Source organism: Prionailurus bengalensis, chromosome A2 (assembly GCF_016509475.1).
Source record: "Prionailurus bengalensis isolate Pbe53 chromosome A2, Fcat_Pben_1.1_paternal_pri, whole genome shotgun sequence".
NCBI classification, from domain to species: domain Eukaryota; kingdom Metazoa; phylum Chordata; class Mammalia; order Carnivora; family Felidae; genus Prionailurus; species Prionailurus bengalensis.
In genome coordinates this window covers 23,338,925-23,354,154 of record NC_057348.1, presented here as the reverse complement: position 1 = coordinate 23,354,154, position 15,230 = coordinate 23,338,925, and the positions used below count along the sequence as shown (strand labels likewise).

Below are 15,230 nucleotides of genomic sequence, written 5' to 3'. Positions count from 1 at the left end.
TGGGCTGTGCTGGATGAGGTCGGACCTCACTCACTTCAGAAAGAAAACGGTTCACACATCAGGTCACCAAACAATGCTACTGGATATGGCTTAGGTGGGGAATGGGAGAAAATCTCAACTGCTCCAATTAAACAAAAAAGGTATTGTTGAATACCTTCAACACAGGAGGCACTGAGCTTAGGCCACGTGATTTGGGGGCAAATCCCACCGTAATGAATTTCTAGGGATCCTGGGTCTAATATGTTGTGTCCAATGTAACGTGCAGTAAGGGCATCTGGTTGGAGTGAGAGGGAACATTTGTTATATAAAGGGATCCATTATGATGGGGTTTGGGCTGTCCAGAGTTAAAACTTTTTCCATGTGTTGGCAGGTGTGAAATAAACAAATAAATGCACTTATTTATTTATTTATTTACTTATATATAAAAGAATGACCATAAATATATTTATCCTACATTACTAATGTATTATGCATCAAAAAAAACTAGTTATAACCTATTAAAACAACCTTTAGGAGACCATGCTATAAATTGAACTTTTAAGGTAAACACCACTGCAAAGTGTCATCACTGTGGAACTGAAGAAAATCTTTTAAAATCATAAGAGGAGAAACACAGAAATAGGTACTTCTCTTACCAGTGGTCTGAGTTCTGGATGCGTCAGGATATATCCATTATTTGTGATCGCAAAGGCATAACCGTGAATCCCTAACTGTAAGAAGTGAGAAAGAAACCTTCATTAGCTGGCTCCCTGGTGAATTCACAAAGCATAAAGCAGCCCGGCATTTAGTAATTTACAGCTTAAACTTGGCATTCATAACCCTTATCAGCACAATATTTCATTAAAATGAATGCAAGGCGCTGATCCTTGACATTTGGTAGAAATGAAGACCTGTCACAGGATAAGCTCAGCAAATAGCACAATTTAAAATGTCATATCCTCATGTTGGCATCCAAAGGCCTTACTTTGATTTATTTAAAACAAAAATAACTCCTTTTTTTTTTTTTTTTTTTTGTACAGAAAGTAGCTGACGTTTCTGGTAGGACCCTCTGTCGAAGCAAACAGAGTTTTATCAGCCTGGGCGTCTTCCGCCTCTTGATAAGGAAAGGAAAGAGGAGGCCCCATCTGATGCACATCTCGACTTGCTACAAGTCAACACCCATGGGGCCACCTCAAGCATGCCCCGAGGGAGTCCTCTTCCATAAATCTTCAGGGAGAAAGTGTCCCTACCAGCCTATCCAGGAGCCTGCCAACTCCTTTTACATCCTTTCGTCTTTAAGTTTCGAGGCTGCCAAGCTTTTCCATGCATGCTTCCATCGACACAAAGCCTGGGTAATTTTCTATGCAGAGCCTCACTTAATTTATGTTTTCTGACCAAATGGGACTATGAGAAATAGTTTGAGAGCAATGAAATGTTTTATTAGCTTTAAAAAGTATGTAATCAAATTTAACACTGCACTTATTTAAATAATAATCCCGGCTTTTTGACAATATTTCTATTACACAGTTGACTGCACCCATTGGCTACAATAAATTTACCTACAAATCATTCATGTATTAAAATGGCCCCTGGCATAAAACCCATACTGATCTCTCTCTCTGAAGAAAGAAAGCATAGCCCACTTTTGCCAGAGCAGTGAAAGGAGAGAGGAAAAAATATCCTCTATTTTTTTTTCCGACAAGTTATTTCATAGTTCTGAGCACTCATTGTTACCTTTCTTTCAAATTCTCTGCCGCTCACATTCTTGAATATGATACTATTAAACGATCCAGACAACACAGTTTACAAACCAGGAATGACCCTGTCTGCTTGTTAGCTTAACGTCAAGGTGATGTGGAATTAACTTCAGAGAATTTAACACCGACAATTAAAAGTTTCCCTTGCATTACATAAAGCAAATATGCACGTGGTAGTCAAGGGCAACAGACATTTTCTCCTGGAGTTACCTTGCACAGCAAGTCTTAATAAGATTCTACAAGACTTTAATGATAAAGTATATTTCATTATGCTGTGAAAGATAAACCAGAGATTTCCTACCCTTTGAGATGTATATTGTCCCTTTCATCTTGTCTCCTGGAAAAATGTCAGACACAGTCAACACTGCATTAATTACCATTATTATGTCTCAGTGTAATACAGACTGAAGGGGTCAAAAAGGACTCAGAGAGTTTGACTTTTTCCATTTAAAGGCAAAAGTGGTATTTGATGGGAAATTCAAATTCAAAATTCGACCAAACAAATGGTATTTTATAGTCCACTAATACATTCAGTGCCTTCTAACGTACATTACTTTAGTTCTCGGTTTGCTTGTAAGAGGTGATACTCAGAAGAAGGTAGAACTCCTTGTATGTGCTCTCTTAACGCTCTTTACTTTTCTCGGATAGTATTAATCAAAATTACAATAATTATTTGCGAGGCTGATCGTAAGGAATCAAGACATCCGTCAAGCAAGACCTTTGATTATTTAACGCCTGCCTCCCTACCTGAATACAGGTTCCATGACGGCCAAGGTCAAACCATGTGGCCAAACTGGTGGTTGGGATGGAGGGATGAGGAGCAGGGAAAGGAGAAAGAGGAAAAGGAGAAAGCAGGAAACAATGAGGGGAACTGACTGGAGCACAGATCACACAGAGCTGACCTTCTCACCCAGGGCCCTCCCCCATCAACCAGCTGCTCCCTCTGCCTCCTCCTTGCCCGTGGGTGCCCACTTACCGGAATCTGCCTTTGCGGTGCCCATGCCTCCCACCGAGATGCCACCAGAACAGAACTCCCTACTCTACCGTAGCCGGTGGCCTCCCGACTGCTGGCCATGCCCTAGAGAAAGCTCTCTTGAATCTTCCCAGTTGTAGGACCTGACCACACTCCCTCCTGACACTCTGTATTCCTCGCCCCATATACCCAGCTATCCTCCTTTTCATAGGATCCTCATCCTCTGTCCACCCTCAAGCACTCTTTTCCCCACAAGTTTCCAGCCCCAGGGCCCCTTGTCTGCTTTAGCTCTCTCCCCACTGGCAGATCCAAGTGTCCAACTGTGTGTTGGGCATCTCTACCTGGACAGCCCCCAAGTACCTCAGAGTCACCCAGCCCAACACGGTGTTCTTTTCTGCTCCTCTCTGTGGGGGCACCACCCATCCACCTGGACTCCTAAGTTAGAAACTGGAGCATCAGCCTTAGACTTCTTTATTTATTTCATCCCCAACTTCTTGATCCAAGTAATCACTAATTTTTCTTGTAGAAATTACTCGTATTCAGGGATGCTTCCCTACCCCACCATCCATGTAGGTTTAATGTGACAGACTTCCACAATGGTCCTAACTGTTCTTCCTGCCTCAAACAGAGGCCCCAACAAAGTCATGCTCCAGACTGCTCAAAGTCAAAAGTAACGCCGACCCTGTAGCTCCCCTGTGCAAAACTCACTAAGGACCTCTTGGGGCCGGGCCCCTACCTAAGTACCCATCTTTACCTCCTTCTACTCATTGCCTCTTAGGGCGCATGGCACTGACAGTTTTCTCTTCCACCCACACCTTTGCTCGTACATGCCAGCTGTCCAGAGCACCTGTCCTTCCCATCTCCCCCAGCTAATGCTCACCCACGCTATAAGCCCAGCATCAGGATCATGTCCTGTAAGAAGTCTCTCCTGACTCTCCCCATTGTACCCTCCTTTCCATACCATGTTTCCATAAACCCTGAGAATCTTCCCATTACTCCCTTCATCCTAATGCATGAATATGGGACACCAGCTTTTTCTGCCTCTCAGCCCCTAGCTGGTTCTTTCTCTCCTCTGCCTTGTTCTAAAGGCAGTCCCCCGACCCCCATTATGATGGGCCCTTTGTGGGGATGGACCATCTCACTCATCCTGGACTTCTACAGCCCCTAGCATAACATCTGGCACATGGCAGGTGCTCGAGTTGAGGTTCACATGTATTTAAGACATTTAGCGCTTTACCGAAACGTCTAGTTCATCTTTAAAGTTTGAACTAAAGTAGGTAATTAAAATGAGCCGAAAAGGGGAAGCTGATGTGCCATGGCAGGTGCAGCTCAGTCCTTTGCAAGGCTGTACCTGAGAAAGTCTTCCTGACATTCAGAAACTATCTGGTGAAAATCCTTCTCAGGTGGGTGACATGTAGCTACAACCTAATGGAGATGTAAGAAAGGAAATCCTAGGTAAGCCTCAAAACACATTCTGTGGATAAACTTCTCAGAAAACCAAAAGCTTATAGTTAAGACAATGTCCGTGCTTTGTTGCTGGCCACGCATCAGTATCCCGATGAAATCTCTAGTTTTTGTCTCCTCTGAAATAGAACTAGTCTTCCTGTCCGTTCTCATGTGCAGTCCCAGAGAGTAGTAGGAACGAATCAGACACAAGGCCTTCCAGTACGTGGGGCTGCCAAAGGGCCGTCGTCCTGAAACATGCTCTCCTGGAGGCCAGGAGCCTCGTGGTTCAGCACCCCAGGGAGCGAGGTGCTTCCCTTCCAAGTGCACAGACTTTGGGCTAATGAAGTGAACCCAATTATAAAATGGCTCATTATGTTAACAGAGGCTGTGGTGTCTGGAAGTTATTGCTGGGGTGTCTGGAATTCTTAATAAAAATTACAGGAAGTCTGATTGCTTGTGGGAAAATCTATGAAGCTAAGGGAAAAGAAAGAATTCTATCTTCTGGGAAAACCCCAAGAGCCAAGAGCTGACTCATCTTTACAAGGTGTTAATCAGGAGGAAAAGGTGTGAGCCACACTCTGCTCCCTGGAGCTCTCCTCTCTTGGATGAGAGAAGCCTGTTCGGCTGTGGCTGTCCCTGGCTGACGTACCTCCTTTTCCCAAGGCTCTTTGTGGGAACCAGAGAAGGGACAACCTAGGTTAAGGCATGTCGTACCTGTGTCTCCCGTTCCCAGGGGTCAGGCTGGGAAATAGGAGTGAAATAGAAGTACCTGTATTTCAGGCCCTGTGGTTAATGGTCTGTAGCTGATCTTCCTCTAATCTATTGTTCTATTTCATTTCATTTATCTTTAATTAGCTGAGTTATGTTGAGAAAGTTATTGTAAGTATCCTCAACTAACAATGGGGCCAAGTGGTACCCACTTCAGGGAAGATAGTAAGGATTCAATGGGAATAGTGCATATAAAGCCCTTTTACCATACCAAACACACAGTAAAAGGCTCAATGAATGTTTTATTGTCTTATTTTATTCCAACTATTATATTATTTTTAGTATTTTAACTATCATTTCAACTACTGCTATTATTACTGCCCTTTATTGTTCCTAATGGTTTTAGGGCAATGTGGCTAAAATCATGGCTTGCTAGCTGTGAGACTTGGCAAGCTACTTAAGCTTTATGTGCCTCAGTTTCTTTAGCTATAAAAGGGGGGTACTGGCAAGGTCTACCTATTAGAAGGGAGATGATGCTATAAAGAGCTCAGCACATTGCCTGGTAGAGGAAACTGTGAGGAGAAATTGAGGCACAGGGTCATCATTATTACCTATTATGTTCATACTGTCTTGATCGTTGGGCATCTATCAAGCAGTGGCCCTGTACTTGAGTTTCTACATCTTCTCATATGAAATAAGAGATGTCAGGGGGCACCTGGGTGGCTTAGTCAGTTAAGCATCTGACTTCGGCTCAGGTCACGATCTCGCGGTTTTGTGAGTTTGAGTGCTGTGTCAGGCTCTGCACTGGCAGCATGAAGCCTGCTTGGGATCCTTTCTCTGTCCCTTTCTCTGCCCCTCTCCCACTCGTGCTTTTTCTGTCTGTCTCAAAGTAAATACATAAACCTTAAAAAATAAAAAAAAAAGAGGTGCAAGAAATGTTTGCAAACATTCTGTAAAGGTGGGATGCCCTTCCTTAAACACTGAGCCATAAATTCTGGGCATCTGGGTTTTGGGGTTTCAATAAAAGTAAGGTCCACTATCTTTCAGCGCCTCAAATCCCTCCCTCATTCCTGTGGCTTTCTGTCTCTGGGGGAGCTACACAGTTTTCAACACTTGATTATGTGGGTTTCGATCAACCAGCTGTCCTATCATGCCTCTGGAAACCTAACTCCAACCATAAAAACTTTGGTGGTGGATGAAGCTGGTCGTCAGTGGCCCAGGGTGGCAGGAGGACAAAGGGCCTTTGTCATCTCAGTAAAGCCAAGCAGGAGTGTTCTTTTGCTAAGGAGGCCCCCTTTTGTGAGCCTGAACACCTGATTTTAGTTCAGAGTTCATTTCCTCTTGTTATGAAGGTGACTTTCTAATTTTATGAGCTAAATGGCATCAGCATATGGGAACAGACATGACTTCCTTGTTCAAAGAAGTTTCCTCTTCTAGGAATGGAGCAGGTGCCAAGGACAAGACAGAAAGTGCTGGAAAGAGTCAGACCCTCCAGTCTGGGGGAGCACGGGACATGGGCTTATGCATGGTGGCCATGGTGCTGGTGTCCATGCTGAGAGGAACCCAGAAGGCAGGAGTGAGGCAGGGGCATCCATCGTCCCAGGCTGAACAATACCCATGGTCCTCACTCCTCAGCTGCCTGTCATCTTCCCATGCATGACTTTGCTTTCTTAAAAACAAAACAAAACCCAGAGTGTGGGTTATTTATTTTATGTGGCATGCAGAGCTGGTATGGAACTTACTAGGCCAGGATCACTAGTGAGAGCCAGCCCTTTCAAAATTTCTTCCATCATTCCAATTTATCAAAGAGAGTTGCCACTTAGTATATCTTTAACACTTGCCTTTCATACTACCTTAAAAGAGAAAGAACAGATCTCAAGTTCAGAACCCTATATTATCAAGCAATCATTTAATACTATTTTTTAATTAAAAATTTTTTTGTAACATTTATTCATTTTTGAGGGACAGAAAGAGACAGAGCACAGGCAGAGGAGGGGTAGAGAGAGGAGACACAGAATCCGAAGGAGGTTCCAGGCTCTGAGCTGTCAGCACAGAGCCCAGTGTGGGGCCGAGCCCAAGAACCATGAGATCATGACCTGAGCCAAAGTCAGACACTCAACCGATTGAGCCACCCAGGCGCCCCTATTTTCTTTTTTTTTACAATTCTTGAATATTGGCCAATGACACTTTGTTCTTTGCAAATGGTATTTCCCTTTACAATTTACTTAAGTGAGGAAAGTTTTGAGTTGATGTACAAATGGACTGTTATGTAAATAATGGTGTAGATGGTATATGAACAAGGCAACAAATCATGAAGTATTACATGAATGGCTTAGGTCTGCCCAAAGCGCATGGGTCTAGGAGTGACACAGACCTGGTTCAAATCACATTCACCACTTCCTGCTCAGGTGGCCCGAGCTCTGTGAACAGAAGCCCTATGAACCCGAGTTTCCTTATGAGAAGAATGGATACAACAGCACTGCACTCATCTGAGGGGCATTTGGTGTCACGATGTGGGCAATGCACTTTGGACAGTGCTGAGTACTTGGCAAATGTTATCTGCTAATATTATACCATGAGACTCCCTGCCTGGTACCACAAATGGTGTTTTAAACGGCCATTTTATGCATATCTCACTTTGCATCCAACCCTCTGAGGGATGACATGATCATTTTGGCTGCAGTCATCTGCTCAGCTGATTTTCTGGGACAAGAGTTTACTGCGATGCCTGGTGACTGGCTGAGCCATTGGCTTGCTCTTATCCTGACCCTCTGTCAAAAGGTAAGGCTGTCCTTGTTGTCAACTGCCTACAGCACATGACCTCGTATCATAAACTTTTCCTCAGGTCTTTTAAAATTCTTGGAAAACCCCACTGTTAAAACTGGCAGAGGATCCCAGAGTATGCTCAGCTCGTCATTCAGTTAAACCATCGTTTTGTTGGCATTGCATTTTAGCAAAGGTCCAATGGATGTGAAGCCCATAGTTGCCTGAACCTGGCATGGGAAAGATATGAACAGCACTATGCTGGCAGCATCCCACATGAAACAGGGCCAGGAGGCCAGGAGTCATTCCCATCACCTTGACCACTGTGTTACCATTGTTCCTAGTTAACAATAATGGTCAATGCTTCACGCAAGTTTATGAACAGGTTGTATTGTTATCACTGGACAGAAGAACTAAGGATTTGAGAGACATGTCCACCCAGAACTCCTCAGGGATGGTGCTGGGACCCCAGTGTATCTGCCTCCAGAGCACTAACCACTGCCTTCCTCCTACTGAGGTCCAAGAAGATCTCTGGGCCCCTCACAAGTGTGGCTAGGCTAGGAATGGACCCTAGTGAGAAGCTCAGCATGTCAGAAGAAGGTGGTAAGGAAGGGGGACTGTTAGCCAGTTAGCAATCTCAGACTCCTGGCCCAAAGGAGCTTGCCTACCTCCATACTGGGGCAAAGGGAACTCTTGTCAATCTACGAGTGGGCCAAAGTAGAGACAGGCAAGCCAGTCTGCTTGGTGCTGGGGAAGAGGGGACGGGTGTGGTTTCCATCCTCGTGCAGTTAGGGGAACTGTGTCGGTCCAAGGGACGTTTCTCAGGACTGGGAGTGGGGCAGTTCTCTGTCCCCTCCTGCACTCCCACGCCTGTGCACACACTGAGATAGCTCTTGGGCAGTTCCAAACGCATGGCTGTGGTGGGGCTTGAGGGGACTTTCGTCTCAGCACCTTTACATTTGCTTCTCTGTAGAACTGCTGCCAGAGAACAAGTGAGAATTTTCTATACGGGGTTCAAGGACTGTCTGGGCCATCTTTTTCAAAGGTCATGTCAGTCCCTGGCTCACTTGTGTATCAGAAAAATATAATGATCACATCTCAACTTACGACTTCACACGTGATTGTTCAGGCTGGGGTCAGAGGAACTCATTAAGAAAATCAGCAAGTCCACTTAATGAAAAAGTACCCGTGTTGCTCAGTACCCGTGCAGGAGGTTTAAGGACAGGGCAATGCCACTTGATAGTGGCAAGCAAAGGCTGAATTAGGAAAACACTGTTGTACAGGAAGTGGGGTGTGGAGCCTGGCTGTATTGGAAACCAGGCCCCTGGTAGGTCTATTGCTCTGATTTCACTAACGTGCTGATTTAACCACAGCAATATGCCTGGAGCAGCCAGGGAACATAAGCAACAGTTGGTGTCATCCTCAGGGACCCCGAGATGGCTACTGCCACTAGTCACCTTCTTGGTGACTGCCCGATCTCTGCAATCAGCCCAGGTGGCAGAGCCGTCCACCAGCTTTGGGTGGGTGCTTGTGCCGTGCTGGCCTGCCCCAGACACAGCAGACTCTGGTTTGCAGATGGCTGGGAGGTCACTCTGGATGGAGCTGGGAGGCCTGTCATGGAGACAGGGGTAGGTCTAGCTGAGGTCCATGAGGTAGGCACTGTGACGGTCCATGAGAGGCCCTCTGTTCCCAAATGTAGAAGCACTAAGTAAACTGAAGAAATAGTGCCTGTAATAGAGTGCTGGAAGTGCAGTGTGGGCCGGACAAAGGGGCAAGCGTGGCCCGTACCCTCATCCCAATGCAGGGCTGGCCTCTCATGTGGAGTGGAGTTCTGGCATTTCCACCCCAATCCTGAGTCCCTTCCATCTGAGCTCCTTCTCCACTGCCCATGCCTTACAATGCTCTTATGCTGGTCTGCACTCGTGGCTCGCCAAGGTTTGCTGTGTCCTCTTTGCTCCAAAATTACCTACTCCACTCCCTTAGTTACCCCCAGAGTCAAGAAAAAGAAACTTATAATTTTCTTAGTGCCATGGATTTTAATTTAGCATTAACAGCATTAATTTGCACGTACACCATCGCCTTCCAGGATAGAGGGTATGCGTACGCAAAAGCATCAGAGACCATTTTCCTTTGTGCCCCATTGGGTTCCTGCTAAGAAGTAACATATTTTAGAGGGGTCTCAGATTAGGGTGAGTTAGAGCTGGTTTAGAGGACCATCAGAGATGTAGGACCCGTGTAGACCCACATAAACATATAGACTTCCATGGACCCACACAAACCTGGGTAGCATGTGTAGGCCTAATCAGATCTGCGTGAGCTGTTAATGTACTTACCAAAAAAAAAAAAAAAAAAAAAAAAAAAAAAGCCTACCAGAAAGAGAGTAGAGGGGCCTCTTATTTGATGTTTCATTACCACTATGGCAGGTTGTGAAATTATCTTGGACACTTGGCCCTTGACTATGAATTAGCTGATGCATTACCTTGTATTTGGGGATGGTCTTCAGAAGCTCTTTCACTGGGACATCTGTGCCAACCACACCCAGAAGAATGCCCTTTGATCTCTGTTGGAAAGCAAACATTAAGCAATAACAACAATAGTAAGTTACTTTGGTAGAAGGAATAGAACCTAGTGACAAGCCACACACCATAGATCACTGTCTAGTACCTTCTGTAAGCTTCTAGAAACCAAGGATTAACCCAGATCTCTACAAGGCCCCTCTTCTACCCGCCCCCCCCCCTCCATATTGCTAGACAAGAATGGTAGCTTCTCAAACACTCATTACCATACTTCTCAATACAGGCCTATACCAGGATGCCCTAATAGCCATCTCTTCTCGCTCCTGAAAATTCAAAATTAATGTGAAGTAGCACAAAAGTTTCAGCAACTAAGGACTGTGACCATTAACCAGTTTATTTTAGGGGAGCTTCCTACAGGAAAGACTTAGCATGTTAACCGCTTTCTCAATTTACACTGCCATCTGGTGCCCAGAGGAAAGAGATAATAACCCTCACATTTGTAGCTGTGTATTGGCACCAAGGACCAAGATGAAGGAACAGGCCCCCAGGACGGGTCCTCGTTTCCAAAGTCAGTGTGATGCATTGAAACTGTCCAGGTCAGAAAGACCTTCTGGAAGAAGAGACACATTGCTACTGTCTATTCTTTCCCCCCAGTTCAAGTCTACCTGGAACCTCAGAATTTGACCCTTTTAGAAATAGGGTGTCATTGCTCTGAGGTGAAACCATCCTGGATTTAGGATGAGCCCTGTATCCAGTGACTGGTGTCCTTATAAGAGGACAGAGAGACCCACGAGAGGAGGAGGTCACATGGAGATGTAGGCAGAGCTTCCACAAACAAAGGAATATCCAGGCGCTGGAAGGATCTTCCTTTAGAGCCTTCCAAGGAAACGTTGTCCTAGCGACGCCTTGATTTGGGGCTTCTAGAATCCAGAATGATGAGAATAAATTTCTATTGTTATAAGCCACCCGTTTGTGGCCCTCTGTTACCACAGCCCAAGGAAACCAACACAAGGCTGGTCACTATAAATCGGGGAGGGGTCATTCGATTCTCTCTGGGTTTTTCCTTCCTCTGGTCATTGTTCACTTAACTTTGGGAAAAGTGTTGCATCCTGTAACATGACACCTGCTGGAATTCCTCTCATCTATTCTTGATTAAAAGTGAGGACAAATGATATATCCCCTATCCTTAACACAAATAAAGAAAGGTCACCAGGGCTTGAGTCAGAGGGTATCTGAGATAGCAACCCTCTTAGCATCAAGCAGGAGCACAGCCGCTGTACTCACGGTTTCGTTCTGCTTACTAAACACAGGCATGGCGACCGTGGTCATCAGGACGAGGCCCTGATCATCGGCAAGCTAGGTGGAGAGAAAAGCCAGTTACCTGGGAATGATCTGGAAACCACAGATGGCTGGAGGCCATGGCCCTCGACCGTCTCATCCTTTCCTGACCAGGGGCCACTGGGAATGGACCAGTGCCCACTCAAGCCAGTAGCCTAGAAGAGAATGTAACATCTCTCTACTCTGACTCAGAGATAAGGATCCTAGTCCATGGCTGCAGAAACAAAGTCAGTTGCCATCGATCAGTCCAGATATCTATTACCATATTCAGCCATTTGGGTTCAAATAAAGCCTTGTTTGGATCATAGTGATTCATTTCATTTTATTACCACAGATTGATTTTATTCTTTTATACTGCAGACGTTTATGTGCAATATGTGCAATATGAATGCTTCTCCTTAATCTGAAAATTGAGGATCAAAAAACACGAGCATAAGGGTTTTATGAGTTGCCCCTGCTGGAAACAATGGAATCTGGAATCATTTATTCCCCCCAAGGTAGCCAAGTCAAGGCCTTTTGGTAGCTCTACACATCTCTGTGTGCCAGTCCCAGACAGAAAACAAAACAAAACCAAAACACAAAAATAACTTGATCATCTGATCTCTCAAATCACTGCTAAGAGGCTAACATTTCTCCTGAAATAACAACCCTTGAAATACGGCAAACAATACACTTCTGTGACCATCTGAAGTGCATACAAATGATTGAGACCCACCGTCACATCTGCTCTTCACATCATGTTGGGAGGCAGGAAGAAACCCTTACCCTGCCTTAATAACAGATGGGGAAACAGAGTCCTGGAACACAGTAGGCATTGGTCCAAAACAACCCTGGTTTTAATTCTCAGCTTTGAACCTTTATTAACTGTATTTGTTAAGCCTCCATGTCCTCATATGAAATAATGCCAATTATTTCCCAGCATTGTTGCCATGATGATAAAATGTGAAACTTCCCAGCATTGTACCTGGCATAAGGACATGCTCGAAGGATGCTGGTTTCTTTTCCCTGTCTGAAGGTCACATGGCTAGTAAGTAGCAGAGTCCAAAGTGAGATCAAGGCATGTGACACTTCTGACAGGGACCAAAATTAGGATGGAAAAGTCTGGTGGGAGAAAGATCCCTTCTGGTTTCGCAGTCCATTCTAGCCTCAAATGAAGCAATCTGTGAACGAGAATCCACTATCTTCAGTTTACGGTGCTTTCTGATGTGTACTTCTCCACAGCTTAGTTTCATAGAAAAATCAGGTATTATTCCCTCAATCTTCTTGGGAAGAGGCATTTATGGAGAAGATTCTAAAATCTAGGGGTTCCCATGGACTGAGGTCTCCATGGACTGGCTGGCCTTTGGAGAAAAAGTCATTAAACTCAGTCCATCTTCCACCAGTCTTGTTCTTCCAATAGATTCCTTGAGCTATAGGGTCTCAGTATTTGCAGTGTGGTTCACAGAATATCAGCAGAAGTAGTGTCTTAGAAATGAATAATCCTGAGCCCCACTCCAGACCCTCTGAATCTGAATCCTTATTTTGATAATTGGTATCCACATGAAAATTCAAGGAGCATTATTATAGGGCAATCCTTTTTACCATCAATACTCATGATAGCCAAAGAGAAGCCTGTAGGAGTAGAGAAGAGCTCCTAACAGAGACATATGGGGCCATGTTCTGGGTTTACATATCCAACGTGGGACCTGTATTCCTCCATTGCGAGATGAGGCAAGAATCTCATGTTCACCCAAGGACTAGGAATTCCTGGCGTGATGGTTAATTTTATGTGTCAACTTGGCTAGTCCACAGTGCCCATTATTTTGGTCAAACACCAGTCTAAATGTTGCCATGAATACATTTTTTAGATGCGATTAAGCAAACTCTGATAAAGCAGATTACCCTTCATCCTGTGGGTATGTCTCATCCATCAGGTCAAGATCTTAGGAGAAAAAACAAGTCCCTCATGTAAGGAAGAATTCTGCTTGCCTACTACCTTCTGATGCAAGACTGCACCAGCCCCTCCTGCCAGAATCTCCAGCCTGCCAACCATCCTACAGATTTCAGATATGCCAGCCCCCACTATCGTGCAAGGAAATTCCTTACAATAAATCTCCCCCCCCCACACACAGATGATATACATCCTACATATAGAAAAAATAACTATCTATCTATCTATCTATCTATCTATCTATCTATCTATCTATCTCCTATGGTTCTATTTCTCTGGAAACCCCTGACTGATACACATGGTAATCACGTAATCTATTATTTGGGGCAGCCTAATTTGGGTGTGAGAACAAGAAAACAAACTTACTACTATATCATAATATTATTAACTAAATAATATTGACCATGAGATGGTAATGACAGTTTGTGAAAACATGGTTCCAACATCTTGCTAAAAATACTTAAAGTATCTATGGCCACCACTGGGGGTATGGAAGGCCATTTTCAAAGGCAGAACCAACACACTATAAACATCTCTCTTAGAATCAGAGATCTCCCATATTCCTCCTCCTTGATTAATCCTTAATGCTATACAGAAAACTGATTTGAGCTGATCCATAACCCTGGGCAACTTCCACTTTGCAATTCAAATCAAAATTTCAAATGATGCCAACATGTATCATGGATGAAATCAAAACACACCATTGACAATAATGAGAAATGAAGCTTTTTCCTGCAACCAGTAAAAATCAGTTATAAATCACTGGTAATTGTTCTGGCACAAATACAAGATCGTGGGAAACTAACTTCAAAATATTAAGTCAGAATACAGTATCAGCGTCACTCAGAGGCTAATTCTATAAGTAATTACGGCCTGTCATTACCTTTAAAAAAATCCCCATAATGTTGCATGTGAAAAACCATTCATTTTTTAACCAAACCCTGGTAAACAAAGGAAATGCAGTGATCTCAGTCTAGCCACTATCTGTGAGCATATGTACTCTCTCCCCGGTGTAGTTATGGCCCAGATTTGGACTGGCTTGGCCAGAACCCTAAACTGTAGTCTACTTGATGTATATAGCTCACCAGTGTGGCCACAAAGGCTGGCGGGGCCTGAAAATATCACATGCATGACACTAAGATGTTCCTCTGCACCCACCAGCTCCATCTCTCCAGTCTCCACAGATCTGGGGTCTGCGAATCTTAAACTGTCATGGAGAAGAAAGTTAATTTGTGCTGTGAGCACTTTATGATTGAAAGGTATTCTATAGTCCTGCCATAGGAAATAGCAGCCATTGGCAAACGCTTTTTGTCCAGACCACCAAGCAGGAGTTATGCAGCCAGCCACAGCCAGACACCCTCTGTCCCCACACACTAGGGGGTCCTTGCTTTTCTGTGGCCCCCTAACCTGTAGTGGCTGCTGAGGCAAGAGCTGCTTATGATTCATACACATGGCTTCCAAGAAAAATGCAGAGGTAGAGTCAACATTCATTTTCCAAAGGGTAGGAATGGGAGAGAGAGGTCACCATGGTCCATCTGGGAAAAATCCCATTAACTCAAGTCCAAGTGGGAATCCTAAAATGAACTCCCATTCAATTACATTTGCCCAGGCTTTGAACGGGCCTCTGAAATGCTTGGTTTTGGTGCTCTGTTGTATAATAAGTGTATATTATTCCATATCCTTCATTTCCTATGCTACATAATGGGGACCGTTCTGGTATCAAAGGAAATGATGAATAATAATACCGAACATCTGGTTTATAAAACACAAACTTGCTCAACAGATTGACTGCTTCCTGTCAGCTTCCCAAGTTAATCATA

The 15,230-nt window shown here is 44.3% G+C and overlaps 1 protein-coding gene across 3 annotated transcripts in view; it reads right to left on the bottom strand.

Annotated features, from left to right (window-relative positions):
• Positions 1-15,230, bottom strand: part of CACNA2D3 (calcium voltage-gated channel auxiliary subunit alpha2delta 3) — an 860,144-nt gene that overhangs the window by 210,132 nt on the left and 634,782 nt on the right. For all 3 annotated transcript variants that reach the window (XM_043587660.1, XM_043587659.1, XM_043587661.1), the window contains 3 exons: positions 11,427-11,498; positions 10,106-10,186; positions 636-710 (listed from right to left, as the gene is read on the bottom strand). In XM_043587660.1, the coding sequence (XP_043443595.1) occupies positions 636-710; positions 10,106-10,186; positions 11,427-11,498 (228 nt within the window). The remainder of the gene's footprint in view (positions 1-635; positions 711-10,105; positions 10,187-11,426; positions 11,499-15,230) is intronic.